General features: G+C 41.6%; 1 protein-coding gene across 1 annotated transcript in view; it reads left to right on the forward strand.

Annotated features, from left to right (window-relative positions):
• Positions 1-16219, forward strand: part of MAP3K15 (mitogen-activated protein kinase kinase kinase 15) — a 228886-nt gene that overhangs the window by 38943 nt on the left and 173724 nt on the right. The window contains exons 2-3 of the mRNA XM_073565877.1: positions 14546-14685; positions 15399-15422. Of these exons, the coding sequence (XP_073421978.1) occupies positions 14546-14685; positions 15399-15422 (164 nt within the window). The remainder of the gene's footprint in view (positions 1-14545; positions 14686-15398; positions 15423-16219) is intronic.

Here is a 16219-nt window from a genome sequence, read left to right on the forward strand (position 1 = left end):
CACATACCCTCCACTAACTTATTAGCCCTCTGTGTCTGTACTTGTACACATACTGGCTGGTGACCGGTTCATTATTCGTTATGTGAATACCCTATCGTATTGATGGCTGAACCATACAATACAAGCACCTTTTACCATCCACCTTTCGTGTCTCCGCTATTTCCTCATAGATTGTAAGCTTGGTCATTCCTCTTGGTACAGTATGTGTTGTGTTATGTGTTACTCTGTAATGTCTTTATTGTCTATGCAAGTCCCCAGTAACCCCTTACTTACAGCTGACGTAATACTACGTCAGCGGTAAGTATCCCCTGCTTTGAGGTGGGCTCCGGTGGTGAGCTCACCTCAAAGCTGCGACATGTCAGCTGTTATAAACAGCTGACATGTGCCCGCGATCTACCCGCGCCTATTAACTAGTGAAATCCCGCTGTCAAACGCTGACAGCGGGCATTTAACTAGTACTTCCGACGCCCGGCCGTAAATGAGCGCATCGCCGACCCCCGTCACGTGATTGGGGGTCAGTGACGCGTTGCCTTGACAACCAGAGGTCTCATAGAGACCTCTATGGTTGTTGCCGGCACATTGCTATGAGTGCCAACCAGTGGTCGGCGCACATAGCAATACAGTAATACTATAATAATAATAATAATACATTTTATTTCTATAGCACCGACATATTCCACAGCACTTTACATTTCAGAGGGGATTTGAACAGACAATAGACATTACAGCATAACAATAATAACATAGATTATAACAAATACCAAGAGGAATGAGGGCTTTGCTCGCAAGCTTACAGTCTATGAGGAAAGAGGTAGACACGAAGATATGGATGAACTCTTTATGCATCAAATGGCCAAGTTCTCTAAAAAATATGACATAGTTTTCACGGGAGATTTCAACTATCCAGACATTTGTTGGGAATCTCTCTCAGGCAAAACTAACAGGTCAAGGAAATTCTTATCCTCTCTTGCTGACAACTTTATCTTCCAAAAGGTAGGGGAGAAAACAAGGGGAACTGCTACCTTGGATCTAATCCTTATAAACAGGGAGGAAATGGTTGAGGAGGTAAAAGTGGCTGGGACCCTAGGAGGTAGCGATCATGCTATTTTAGAATTTTGGATAACTAGAGGAGGAAGACCTGTGAAGACTCAGACGTCAAGGTTAGATTTCAGAAAGGCAGATTTTAAGGGATTCAGAAAGAGAATTGGAGGGATCCAATGGCTGGATATCCTTAAAGACAAAAATGTCCAGGAAGGATGGGAAATCTTGAAAAATGAAATTCTCAAAGCACAATTGTTAACAATTCCGAAGAGGGAAGAATAGGAAGCATTTAAGGAAACCAGGATGGAAGAGCACAGAACTTAGGCACATGCTAAAAAGGAAGAAAAAAATGTTTATAAAATGGAAAGAGGGAGCCATATCTAAAGAAGAATATAATGCTGTTTGCAGAACCTGCAGGGCACAAATCAGATTATATAAAGCTGACAATGAATTGAGGCTTGCAAGAGATGTCAAAAGCAATAATAAAGGATTTTGGAGATATGTCAAAAGTAAAAGAAAAGTCAAAGATGCTATAAGATTTTTACAGGATGAAAATGATGAAATGGTAAGACAGGATGTTGAGAAGGCCGAACTTTTAAATTCCTATTTTGCATCTGTTTTCTCTCAGAAAGGAAATGTAACATCAACTGTTCTTCACTGTCCTATTAAGGGAATAGAAGAATCCAGGATATCTATAAACAGAAGGATAGTGAGGAAACACTTAGCTAACCTAAATGAATTCAAGTCTCCAGGTCCAGATGAATTACACCCCAGAGTACTGAAGGAGATAGCAGAATAAATTTTTGAACCCCTCTCCATAATCTTTGAAAATTCTTGGAGAACAGGAGAAGTCCCAGAAGACTGGAGAAGAGCAAATGTTGTTCCTATCTTCAAAAAGGGGAAGAAGGTGGACCCAGGCAACTATAGGCCGGTGAGTCTGACTTCTATACCAGGAAAGATCTTTGAACAAATTATTAAACAACATGTATTTCAGTACCTGGATAACAATGAAGTGATTAAACAGAGTCAGCATGGGTTTGTAACTAATAAGTCATGTCAGACTAACTTAATTTCCTTCTATGACGGAATCACCGATTGGGTGGATCAAGGAAATGCTGTTGATATAGTATATCTTGACTTCAGCAAAGCATTTGACAAAGTATCTCATACAACATAGAAGAAAAAGTGGCTGACAGCAACTCCTTGATCCAAGAGAGGCACGTTCAAAGTCCAAAGACCCAATTGGACACGAAATCCAAATGATGAAGAAGAACAGCATCTCATCCGGGTGAAAAATATATAAACATTTATTGTGCCATGACAAAATGCGACGTTTCGACCATCACATGGTCTAAAGGTATCTCATACAATCCTTATTGAAAAAATGACTAAGTATGGAATGGACAAGGCAACTGTTAGGTGGATTCATAACTGGCTTAGTGATCGGACCCAAAGAGTGGTCATAAATGGCTGCACATCCAGTTGGAAGAATGTCACAAGTGGGGTACCACAGGGCTCTGTCCTGGGCCCTGTATTGTTCAACATCTTTATCAACAATTTAGATGAAGGAATTGAGGGTAAACTGATTAAATTTGCTGATGACACAAAGCTAGGAGGGATAGCTAATACTAGAGAAGAGAGAGAGAGGATTCAAAAAGATATAAAGCAGTGGGCAGCAACTAACAGAATGGTTTTTAACAGGGAAAAATGCAAAGTACTACATCTGGGCAATAAAAATGAAAAAATCATATACAGAATGGGAGGAATAGGGCTAAGCAACAGCACATGTGAAAAAGACGGGTATACTAATAGATCACAGACTGAATATGAGTCAACAGTGTGATGCAGCAGCAAAAAAGGCAAATGCAATTCTAGGATGTGTTAACAGAAGCATACAGTCTAGATCACGTGAAGGTCATTATTTCCCTCTACTCCTCTTTGGTCAGACCTCATCTGGAATATTGTGTCCAGTTTTGGGCACCACATTTTAAAAAAAGACCTCAACAAACTGGAGCAAGTTCAGAAAAGAGCGACCAGAATGGTGACCGGTCTGCAAACCCTGTCTTATGAGGAAAGGTTGCAGGATTTGGGAATGTTTAGTTTGCAAAAGAGAAGACTGAGAGGAGACTTAATAGCTGTCTACAAATATCTAAAGGGCTGTCACATTGTAGAAGGATCATCTTTATTCTCATTTGCACAAGGAATGACTAGAAGAAATGGGATGCAACTGAATGGGAGGAGACACAGATTAGATATTAGAAAAAAACTTTTGACATAGTGATCAATGAGTGGAACAGGCTGCCACGAGAAGTGGTGAGTTCTCCTTCAATGGAAGTCTTCAAACAGAGGCTGGACAGATATCTGACTGGGATGATTTAGCGAATCCTGCTTTGAGCAGGGGGTTGGACCAGATGGCCCAGGAGGTCCCTTCCAACTCTACGATTCTATGAAAGGTGGGTGGTAACAATTGCCCTGATTGTTTGGACCAGCCATAATGTTAAGTGTGTAAAAGTACAGACACAGAGGGCTAATGGATGCATAAAGCATGTGTGAACATGATGCGGGGAACCTAGTTATGGTAAAACTTTTGACTGCCACCCAGGGATAGATTAGGTTAATGTGTTGAGGCGGTAGGCCAGTCTGAATAAATGCGTTTTCAGGGCACTCTAAAAACTGTGGGGATTGGGGACTAATCGTATTGACCTGGGAAGTGCATTCCAAAGAATTGGTGCAGCACGTGTAAAGTCTTGGAGACGGGAGTGGGAGGTTCTGATTATTGAGGATGCTAACCTCAGGTCATCAGCAGAACGGAGGGCGCGGGTATGGTGGTATACTGAAACAAGGGAGGAGTTGTAGGGTGGTGCTGAGCCATGGAGGGCTTTGTGGGTGAGGGTAATAAGTTTATACTGAATTCTGGAGTGGATGGGTAGCCAGTGTAATGACTGGCACAAGGTAGAGGCATCGGTGTATTGATTGGTGAGGAATATGATCCTGGCTGCAGCATTCAAGACAGATTGGAGAGGGGAGAGTTTGGTAAGAGGGAGACCGATTAGAAGAGAGTTACAATAGTCGAGACGAGAATGAATAAGAGAAACAGTAAGAATTTTTGCGGAGTCAAAAGTAAAAAAAGGTCGAATTCTAGAAATGTTTTTGAGGTGCAGATGACAAGAGTGAGCCAGTGATCGAATTTGGGGGGCAAAGGAAAGCTCGGAGTCAAGTATGACCCCAAGACAGCGGACATGTTGCTGGGGAGTAATAGTGGAACCACACACAGAAATGGCAATGTCGGGTATAGGTACATTAGTAGAGGGAGGAAACACAAGGAGTTCAGTCTTTGACAGGTTCAGTTTCAGATATAGTGAGGACATGATGTTAGACACAGAGTTTAGACAATCGCCGGTGTTTTCTAGAAAGGCTGGCGTGATGTCAGGAGAAGAAGCGTATAATTGGGTGTCATCAGCATAGAGATGGTACTGGAAACCAAATCTACTGATTGTTTGACCAATAGGGGCAGTGTACAAGGAGAAGAGGAGGGGGCCTAGAACCGATCCTTGAGGAACCCCAACAGTAAGGGGAAGGTGAGAGGAGGAGGAACCGGCAAAAGATACAGTAAAGGAGCGGTCAGAGAGATAGGAGAACCAGGAGAAAACGGTGTCCTGGAGGCCAATGGAACGGGGCATAGTGAGGAGGAGCTGATGATCCACAGTGTCGAATGCTGCAGAGAGATCCAAGAGAATTAGCATGGAGTAATGACCATTTGATTTAGCTGTTAGTAGATCATTAGACTTTTGTGAGGGCAGTTTCAGTAGAGTGTAAAGAGCGAAAACTGGATTGGAGAGGGTCGAGAAGAGAGTTATCAAAGAGATAGCGGATAAGAAGGGAGTGGACCAGGCGTTCCAGGAATTTAGAGATGAAGGGAAGATTAGAGACAGGTCTATAGTTAGTGGCACAGTTTTGGTCGATGGATGGTTTTTTTAGTAGTGGATGTATGATGGCATGCTTAAATGAGGAGGGAAAGATACCAGAAGAGAGAGAGGTTAAATATTTTAGTTAGGTGAGGGGTGACAGCAGGGGAAAGGGACTGGAGGAGATGTGACGGAAATGGGTCACTGGTGCAAGTGGTTGGGCGAGAAGATGCAAGGAGCCTGCTTACTTCTGTGACTGGATCAAAATTAGAGAGTGAGCTAGATGCAGTGGGGGAGGGAGGACAGTGCATGGTATGAGGTGATTGGGAGATAATTTCCTGTCGGATCTGGTCAATTTTTTCTTTGAAGTAATTGGCCAGATTGTCAGCTCGGAGCTCCGTGGTTGGGGCCTGTACTCTTGGGTTGAGTAGAGAATGAAAAGTGTCAAAGAGACGTTTCGGGTTATTGGACAGTGAGGTGATGAGGGTGTTGAAGTAGGTTTGTTTGGAGAGGTGAAGGGCAGTTTTGTATGTTCTAAGCATAAAATTATAATGGATGAAATCTTCATGTAGATTGGATTTTCTCCACAGACGTTTGGCGCACCGCTGCAGGAAACGTGTTTGCAGGGTGTGCCAGGGTTGTCGCCGTCTGTGTTGTGTTCTATTTATAGGGGGTGCAAATTCATCCAGGGCACTTTGAAGTGTTTCATTGTAATGCTTCAATGCAGAATCAGGACATGAAAGGGAGGAGATAGGGGACAATGAAGACTGCAAGTTCTTCGTAAGTTTCTGGGTTTTAGTGGCCTGTATGTTTCTATAGTTATGGACAGTGGGGGTGACCTGAGCAGCCTGGCAGTTGTTGATAGAGAATGAAAGAAGATTGTGGTCAGAGAGCGGGAGAGGGGAGTTTGCAAAATCATCCACTGCACAAAGCCGAGAGAAGACCAAGTCGAGGGAGTTTCCATCTTCATGCGTTGGAGAATTAGTAAGCTGCAAAAGGCCAAAAGAGGAGGTTAGAGATAAAAGGTGAGTAGCAGATGGGGAGAGGGGAAGAGCAATGGGGATGTTGAAATCTCCCATGATGAGGGTAGGGATGTCACAGGAGAGAAAATGTGGACGTCAAGTGGCAAAATGATCCAGGAACTGTTGACAAGGGCCGGGAGGACGATACACCACCGCCACTCGCATGGAGAAGGGGGTGTAGAGTCTGACGGCATGGACCTCAAAAGAAGGGAAGACTAGTGAGGGTAGTTGAGGGATAACCTGAAAGGTACATTTTGGTGATAGGAGCAGACCAACGCCTCCACCTGCTCTATTGTCTGATCTTGGGGTATGAGAGAAGTCTAATTTCCCGTGTGAAAGAGCAGCAGCAGCGGTAGTGTCTGACTGCTGGATCCAGGTTTCAGTAAGAGCCAGGAGGTTAAGAGAATTAGAAAGGAAAAAGTCATGAATGAAGGAGAGTTTGTTACACACTGAGCGAGAATTCCAAAGTGCACAATTAAGAGAGACAGATGGCATGCAGGGAATATTAATAAGATTAGAGGGGCTTCTGAGTGTAGCAGTTGGGGGGTTTGACTTTCTATAATATGAGGGACCAGGGTTGGGAGCAATGTCTCCTGCGACTTGGAGAAGGAGGATAGAAAGAGTGAGCAGATGGTTAAGTGATTTGTGAGAGCGTCTCTTATGTTGAATGGTGGGACTGACTGGATCTGTGCAATTTTAGCAATGTGAAAAGAGCGTGAGTGCTATACATAAGAGAGGAAAGGAGCGAGGGGCCGATATGGATGGAGTGTAGAGAGTTAATGCCAGGGAGGTGGATGTGTGAATGCAGAGGCCAGGATATAAATTACACAAATGCATATGGTATATATTTGTTGTATTCCAAATGTACAGGAGGGAGTAGATGTATATAAATGTCTTACCTGTCTAACTGCCATGTTATAACTGCCTTGTACTTTGGTACATGTACTTCGATTACATGTGCATAAATGCCCCCTGCATAAATGCTCCCCCAAGCTATGTCTGAATTTATAGGAAGCTAAGGCTTAGATTTTTTTTTTGTGCTCTCTCTCTTCTCGTTAATCAATCAAACTAAATTGAGACAGCATGACCCAATAAAATGTTGTGGTCAGATAAACATGTCCAGCACTACATGGATCATAAAGCACTTTGAAAAGTTTCTTGACCTCACAACATAAGGGGACAAGCAGAGTAAGTTGAAATAACTATATACCATATATAAGCTTGCATAGTTGAAAACACATGTATAGCATTCAGGATTAACTGCTTGCTGACATTGAATGGAGTGGAGAAACACAGGAGTTGATTCAGAGCAGAGATTGAAAGAGCTGGTTACCAGATATAAGCTTGCATAGTTGAAAACACATCTCAGCATTGCCTATATGTAGCAGAGCCGATCAAGTATGGCATGCTTCTAGCCTCCTATGGAGGCTATTGAAGCATGCCAAAAGTAAAAAAAAAAAGTGTTTAAAAATTAAAAAAAAACATAAGTTGAAATCGCCCCATTCAAAATAAAACAATAAAAAAATCAAACCTACACATATTAGGTATCGCCGCTTTCAGAATCGCCCGATCTATCCATAAAAAAAAGGATTAACCTGATTGCTAAATGGTGTGGTAAGAAAAAAATCAAAACGCCAGAATTGCGTTTTTTTGGTCGCTGCGACATTGCATTAAAATTCAATAATGGGCAACCGTAAGAACGTATCTGCAAAAAAGTGGTATCATTAAAAACGGCAGCTCGGCATGCAAAAAATAAGCCCTCACCCAACCCCAGATCACGATAAATGGGTCCCGGAAAATGGCGCAATTTTTTGTTAGCAAACCTTGGAATTTTTTTTTCACCACTTAGATAAAAGAGAACCTAGACATGTTTGGTGTCTATGAACTTGTAATAACCTGGAGAATCATAATGGCAGGTCAGTTTTAGCATTTAGTGAACCTAGCAAAAAAAACAAACAAAAAACATGTGTGGGATTGCACTTTTTTTTGCAATTTCACCGCACTTGGAATTTTTTCCCGTTTTCGAGTACATGACATGCTAAAACTAATGGTATCGTTCAAAAGTACAACTCGTCCCGCAAAAAAATAAGCCGTTACATGGCCATATTGACAGAAAAATAAAAAAGTTATGGCTCGGGAAAGAAATGGAGCGAAAAACGAAAAATCGAAAAAAGCTCCAAGAGTTAAGGGGTTAAAAAGTAAAGTGCTACAGAATATATAGAGGCATTGCTAAGGTCCTACAAGATTAGAGACCCAAACCCCAAAGTAGTTGTTTTCCCATACAATCTCTTTGCCACTTAAAAGTGGATCTATACATGTATAAGAACAGTATACCACTGTTGCTAACCTAAAATACACAATACAAAGACCAGTATTACCAAAATTACTACTACACAAGGCCAAAATAATACAGCTACACAGTGTCTACACGGCCTTCTGTCTCTGGACGCATAGTGGGCATGGGATTTCTTGAAATCTCATACACTATAGTGTAACAGCTGGACGCTGCGGATTGGACGCTGCACAAGTACGCAGCAAGAACCCTGCAGTGATTTCTGATTGTCTGCACGTACCCTTAGATACTGAAACACCCAGTTCCTGGAGAGTGTTCTTAACTTGGGTGATGTTGTGAAGGGAATTTTCTTCACCATGGAAAGCATTCTGTGATAATCCACAATTGTTGTCTTCCGTGGACTTTCAGACCTTCTGAGTTCCCAAGCTCACCAGTGTGCTCTTTTTGGCAGAATGTACCAAACTGTTGATTTGACCACTCCTAACATTTGCTATCTTTCTTTTCTGATGGATTTCTTATTATTTTTGCAGCCTTAAGATGGTCCGTTTCACTTCTCTTGAGAGCTTGTTGTGGGTTCACAACAACCGCTTCCAAATGCAAATGCCACACTTAGAATCAGCTTCAGCCTTTTTGCCTGCTTAATTGATGATAGATTGAGGGAAAAACCCATTAAAGAGCTTTTGAGATAATTGTCCAGTTACCTTAGGATTATTTTAAAAGAGGCCGTTACATATTAAAGAGCTGTAATCCCTAAACTCTTAAGGCCCTTTTACATTTAGCGATCCGACCAGCGATCCGACCCGGTCAGGATCGCTGGTGCATCGCTAAATGATCGCTAGTGAGCTTTCACACAGAAAGATCTCACGGCGATGCAGCAGCGACGCAGCGCACGATACTCACCTTTCACACACAGCGATCCTGACGTCCTCCCGCCCACCTCCACGCGTTGCTCGTCGTCACAGCAGGAAGCCCCAGCAGGAAGCTGACGACGAGAAATGGAGCCGGACATTCTCGCGCGATCAGCGATAACCAGTGGGGGAGCCGGTCGGAGGTAAGTATCACACATAGCGATATTGCTAGCGATATCGCTATAACGTCACAAAATCGGTGATGTTATAGCGATATCGCTAGCGATATTGCTATGTGTAAAACCCCCTTTACTCCGATTAGGATGTGTATACTTTCAATCTAAAGCTGAGAGTCTACACTGTAAGCCTATATTGACTATATAACTGTATCTTGAATATGTTTTGGTAAACAGTTAAAATGCCAAAACTTGTCACTGTCCAAATATTTCTGGACCTAACTGTGGGCATACGCACAGTTTGCAGAGTTGACGATGGTACCGGCTCTTGTATATCATGTCATCACGAAAACATATCTGAGACATCCTATTTTCTAACTACTGTTGACCCATAACATGTGGCTGAAAAGTATTGACATGATCATATTGTGTGGATAATTGCTGTCAAACAGAATGAGGTTATTCCGGTCAGTTGGTTTGGTATATACAATACATCGGAATGTAGATTTCCATCCACCATCTATACCAAAATGTCCAAGAACTGAGCTTCAGACTGAACAAGTGAGGATGAACTGCATTTTAGGAATAATATTAATGAGTTCATATTGGAACATATCCAATTCCTCAATTGTACCATCCCACGCTATGAAATGTCGTCTACATATCTGAGCAAGCACTGGACACGAGCTCAGAGACCAGATGGCGGCACAGACTGCTCAAGGGCCGACAGGAAGATGTTAGCATAAGTCGGGCCACATTGGACCCGTGTCTCTGCAGGAAAAATTATCCTCAAAAAGAAAATAATTATTTCTAAGGATGATATGAGCAAGGTGAGATTGAAGTCTGTGGTCCCTAGGTCTTGCCCAGCGACCAAGAGGGAGGCAACCACTTCCAAAGCTTTCTCATAGGTAATGGAAGCATAGAGGGATGTGACATCAAAGGTTGGGAGCCACAATCTTTCTGTGCAGTGTACAGTAGAAATACGAGACAGAAATCACCGGTATCACGTACGCATGATTTAATCTTTACAGCAGGAGCTCTGAGTCTCATCAAGAAAAATTTCCACACTGTTGAGCAAGGAATCCTACACTCAACCAATCGGATATTTCTCAGAAGTCCTCACAGATTCTTGTGAATATTTGGTAAAATATACAAAACTGGGACTACAGGTATTGAACGATAAGAAACTCCAATAGCTTCTCATTGATCAGTCATACATCACAATGGAACTCGGCTTGCTCATAATCATCTGTGATTCAATGAGGCAGTGCTGATGTCCGATTTTTTTTTTCACTGACCGAATCGGTGAAAAAATCAGTGTATGCTGCGATTTCACTCTAAAATTGGAAGACACTCTCCCATTCAAGTCTATGAGAGCGTGGAAAGCATCAGACTGCACTGGGATGACATCTGAGGGCAGCCTGATTTCTGCTATCTCACGGAATGGAGAAGGTAGAACAGTGTTGTTCTCCACCTTCTCCTCACCTCATCCAAGAGAATCAGACCACACTAGGCTGACACTCTGAGCAAACTGATCACAGTTTGATTGTAATGTTATTAAAATAATCGACCCAATTCTCTTGCTTGAGACCTCGGCCAAACAGTTATTTACCCACCATATTTATTATGCTACTGTCATATGGTCACGGCCAGTGAGGTGGTGCCGGATTCCCTATCTTCAGAAAGAAAAGTTTACATATTGGCATCCCTTGTTTTTGGTTTTTTCTTTTTTAAACTTTTTCAGCTTACATGAGAATCCTTTTCCTATTCCGTTCCCAATGTGTTGGGTTACAGCGGCATACTGTACGCACATGACAGATCTGTAGGGCAGTACATTACATGAGCCAAGGGGCAGAGGATATTGTGGGATCGTGAAAGATGACGTAACCCATTCGTGTAGGGTGTGAAAAGGAAGGAAGCTGGGGTTCATTGGCAGAAGCTTTCTGACTATTCATGTTGGTGACAGATAAGTGGAGAGGGAAATTGCAAAGAAGCGAGCAGAGGTTTGGTTATATGTGTTATTTATGCCCTGCATGACGCCTGTTGTCAGATACATTGCTGTGCACATTGGTTGCCCACTATCATTTACAAAGACTGTTGGGTGACATGATGGTGTGGCATCTACTAGTATCTGAGTGTGTCAGGTTCTCCTCCTGCACTTGTTGATCCAGTCTTCATGGATCAGCGTTTCATCAGTGTGTTCGTTTTTAGCACCCGTGTTTTCCCAAGTCATTTTTTTAGGCAAAAAATAAAGAAAAAAACTGTCACTGTGCATCTCCTTGTGCCCGTCCACATAGCAGGCGGGAGCCGGCGCTGCCTGCCGGGTACGTGCTCTAGTCGGTGAGTATATTAGACGAGACTGGCACATGGCGCTTATTTTTTATTTTTCACTTTTCTTCACATAGACTTGAGATTTTGGGGGAAAATAGATGTGAACCCGCACACAGGCTAATATAGACAGCGCACACAGTGTACTCTAATGGTGGCGTGTTAAAACCTTTTAAATCTTAGCGCTCAGCTCTGGTTAACATTCTTGTACATCAGAACAATTCCCAGGCTGTCTGTAAGTTTTGTTGGGAGTTATTAACTTTTTTTTTTTTCCCAGAGGAAGTTCATCTATTTATAAGATCTATGACCACCCGAATAAAATAAAAGCTGAATTTACCACGATCATAAATGTTTTCTGTAAAACCGATGTACAGGCATTTCCTAACACTGTTCCTTTATCCCTTAATGACCCGGCCTGTTTGTGCCTTATAAACAGCTGCTTTTCTGCCTCGCTGCATTTTAACATCCATTAACTTTAAAAAAAAAAAAAAAAAAAAAAAATTGATGTGGCTGTATAAGGTCTTGTTTTCTGAAGAGTAAATGTTACGGTTTTAGCGTTGTTTAGGGGGTACATATTAATTACCTAGTAGTATTTGCAGCTAAAAGTGGAATAAAAAAACTATTTTGGATTATTCTGTAGGCCAGTAATAAAAGCATTTTGCAAACTTTGCAGCATTGATGAACTTGGCCTTAAAGCAGCTGGTTGTTGATCTGTTGCACTAGTGATGAGCGAACGTGCTCTGATAAGTATCTTTGGCGTGCTCAAAGAGTATGTTGGAGTCCCCGCTGCTGCGTGTCTCGCGGCTGTTCGACGGCACGGATTGCCTGTTTGTTAGGCAATCCCTGCATGTGTTGTAGCTGTCGAACAGCCGCGAGACATGCAGCAGCGGGGACTTGAGCATAATATTCGAGCACGCTGAAGTCACTCAATTAGCACTCGAGCATGCTCAGATAACACCTTATCCCAGCACGTTGGCTCGTTACATTTATAGGCAAGCACAAAAGTGATGTCTGAATGACTGTGACACTTCTACAGAATAAGTAGTAGTAGCAAGTAGTGATGGGCGAGTAGCATCGTTGCTGAGGTCTCCCTGAGCATGTTCGGGTGATCTCCGAGTATTTTGGCGTGCTCGGAGATTTAGTTTTCATCCTCTCAGCTGCATGATTTGCGACTTGTAGACAGGCTGAATACATGTGGAGATTCCCTAACAAACAGTCATTCCTCACATGTATTCAAGCTGTCTAGCAGTCGCAAATCATGCAGCTGAGACGACGAAAACTAAAGCTCCGAGCACGCCAAAATACTCCGAGATCACCCGAGCAACGAGTATACTCACTCATCACTAGTAGCAAGATGATAAAATAACTACTCCACATATGAGGGTCTGTTCTTGCCACCATCACTCGCTATAATGGACTCATTGTTATATGGATCCAAATGGACACAGATGGCCCTCACTGATTTACATAGGTTTGTTGGGATTTTGCCTCTATTTTAATGGCTTGTTCACACATCTGTATTTGCAGTCCGAGCGCTGTCGGCCAGCACTTGTACCAATGTTAATCAATGCAATTGCAGATGAACAATTTTTCACAGACCAAACACCAGTTTGAAAAAAAATTGCATCATGCATTAGTTTCTTCCGTAAATCTGATAGGACTCGCCCATTCAAGTCCATTGGTGCGTAAAAAAAAAATGGATGCCACCCAGAGCCTTAATCTCTCTTCTGATTTTTATGGACAAATTGCAATGCTGTAACATAGGAAACTGTAAATGGTTTTGTAAATTATTGACATCTGCTGAGAAAACCCCCAGATTGCATACAGATGACATTGTGGGTTACAGGTAATTTAGGGATAAATTGTATAATTGGTGAATTGATGGCCCTGGGTCTTTCTGAAACTGTGGAATATTGTTTCAATTTTGTGTCAGTAATTCCAGAAATCTTGACGTAAGCTTGAGAGAACCTGTAAATGTAGTGTGAACCAAGCCTAAAGAGGGTCACGGAGCACAATATTTTTCCATGTATTTGTATTATTTATTTCAGGTTGTTAATGTGCTTTAAATATATCTCAAAATATATTTTAAACTTTGCAAAGGGTTTTTTTTTTTTTTCGGCCATTGAATAAATATTTTTCAAAACAATTTAAAGGGAATCTGTCAGCGGGATTTTTCTATGTGAAATCCAAGAGCAGCAGGATGTAGAGACAGAGTATAGGATAAATCCAGCTCAGTGGTATGCAATCTTCAGCTTTATTTGTATATAATTAAAACATCTTCAAATATATCTTTTAGTCCATAGATCGGAACATCTATGTGTTTCTGGTGCACGCAGCTCCCTCATTCATCATAAATAAGGCTGCGTTCAGCTGGATTTTTTCTACTCCATTCTGACCATCATCGTTGGTGGCTGCAATTTATTTTGTGCTCCAGTGGGGTTAGGTAACTGATGAGCTGGCCAGTTTCCTTTTTCCAATTTGTAGAGGCAGAGTCCCTGATTACAGCGATGTGTCACTTACTGAGCTGCATGCTGTAAATTTGATAATCACTGTTTTCTTTGCTGCCCATCTACCAGTTCCATGAATGCTGAGCTCTGTACAACTCCGCCCACACCACTGATTAGTTACTTTCGCTTACAGAAAGCTGCTCTGGGGCGGGGTTACACAGAGCAAGAGAGGACTACAAAGCACGAGACCACTAGTCCTCTAGCGATAATCTCCTGCTGATAAAACACTGATTTTATTGAAACTATAACAAGCGGCCTAGTAAGTGACACATCACTGGAATCAGGGTCTCTGCCCCTACATTATACTTCTCTCAAATTAGGTGGCAAAATCCTGCTGACAAATTCCCTTTAATGACAAATGGATGGAAATGGGAGTAATAGTAAAAGAAGCAACCTAATCATTATTAACCTTCTTCATATTGCAGATGTTGCTGTAGTGGACATGAGTGATGTGGGAAGACAGCCTTCTCTTTTCTACCACCTCGGGGTACGAGAAAGTTTTGACATGGCAAATAATGTTATTATTTATCACGATACGGACCCTGATACATCATTATCACTTAAGGTAAGTCTCATTAACGTTGTTTTGTTTATTTAAGAATCTAGAATACAATCTACTCAATTTATAGCTGTTTTTACAGAAATAACACTGCAGGAAAATGTGTGGTAAAATAGGAAATCATGGCAAAATGTCACTTTTGAACTGAACCTTTAACAGTTCTAGTTAATGTACTGCCTAAGATTTTGTAATAACCAATTAGAAATCGCCCACAATTACTCAAAGATGACTTAGAGTTATTCCCATCTTCATAGATGAATATTTTCAGATAGTGCTTGTGCAATTTATGGCTTACTAACACTTCATTAGTTTACCAGCTAGAATTAGGAGGTAACCGCACACTCCCATCAATCCTAGCCAGCGTCAAAACAGCGCTTCCAAACTCAATAGAAAAGAGCTTGTAAGCATTGCACATTTTCTGCTGTTTAGCAATAGTGGTCGGTCTCCAAGGCAACATCTGTAAACAAAAGAAATGAAGTGTTTTAATATCTGTAGACCTGCTGAAAATTTCAATGCGTACTAAATGGCAAATTTGCTTGTAATTTTATTTTTCCTTTATGAAAATGGAATAACCCTTTAAGGAAGTTTGCCATAAGAACACTATAATAATACACAAAATAATTCAATGACACAATTATCAGTTCTAGACATTCCATCATTGTTATTAACAAATATATTGGCTCCTGAGTTTATGTCAACTATTTTTGTTCCTTTTTTAGGATATGGTGGCTCAGAAAAACACAGTGAGTATGAAAATATATTTATATTTATCAATAAATATTGTACCCAATATTATAAAATGTTAGTTTGCACAATTTTCAGATTTATATTTGTTTGTGTGTGTTAATAAATAAGATTTCCTTAGTTAAAAAAGTCAATCAATGAATGCCAGAATTAAAAGTAATTGCTTTGCAACCACTACCTAATTATCATGAGAATGATTATAGTTGTGTACCCTGTTACTGCTTTTCCTTGCACATTGCTGCCCAGGGACAAGTGGGTGGGGCTTTCTGCAATTCCAAGCACATCCAAGTGGCATGGAGAAGTGCCTTCCATCCATACTCAGGATGGGCAGGGGTCTCATAGGTCAGCATAACTTAGTGATGTAATGAAATGTTTTAAACATTATCCTCATTTACCATCCCATCCTAGCAAAAAGTTATTATTTTTTAAAAATTGGTAGACCTATTTATACTATCGATTGGTGTTCATACTAGATACAGTGGGTGAAATAAATTTGTCACCAATTTTCTAAGTATATATGGTCACCTCATCCCTATCCTGGTATGCAAGACCACCTCATTCCTATCCTGGTATGCATAGCCAACTCATCCCTATCCTGGTATGCATGACCACCTCATCCCTATCCTGGTATGCATGGCCCCCATCAGAAAAACATTACAAAAAAACCTAAACCATCCTACTTACCTTCCTGCGTTCCCTCGCAGCGTCTTGCTCCGATGCCAGCAGCTGATTTATGCTTGTAAGCAGCACATGACAGTGACGTCATGAGCTGTTTACAAGCCGAGGACAGCTGCCG

This window comes from Dendrobates tinctorius, unplaced genomic scaffold, assembly GCF_039654945.1.
Source record: "Dendrobates tinctorius isolate UK_male_01 unplaced genomic scaffold, ASM3965494v1 ptg000016l, whole genome shotgun sequence".
Classification (NCBI taxonomy): Eukaryota; Metazoa; Chordata; class Amphibia; order Anura; family Dendrobatidae; genus Dendrobates; species Dendrobates tinctorius.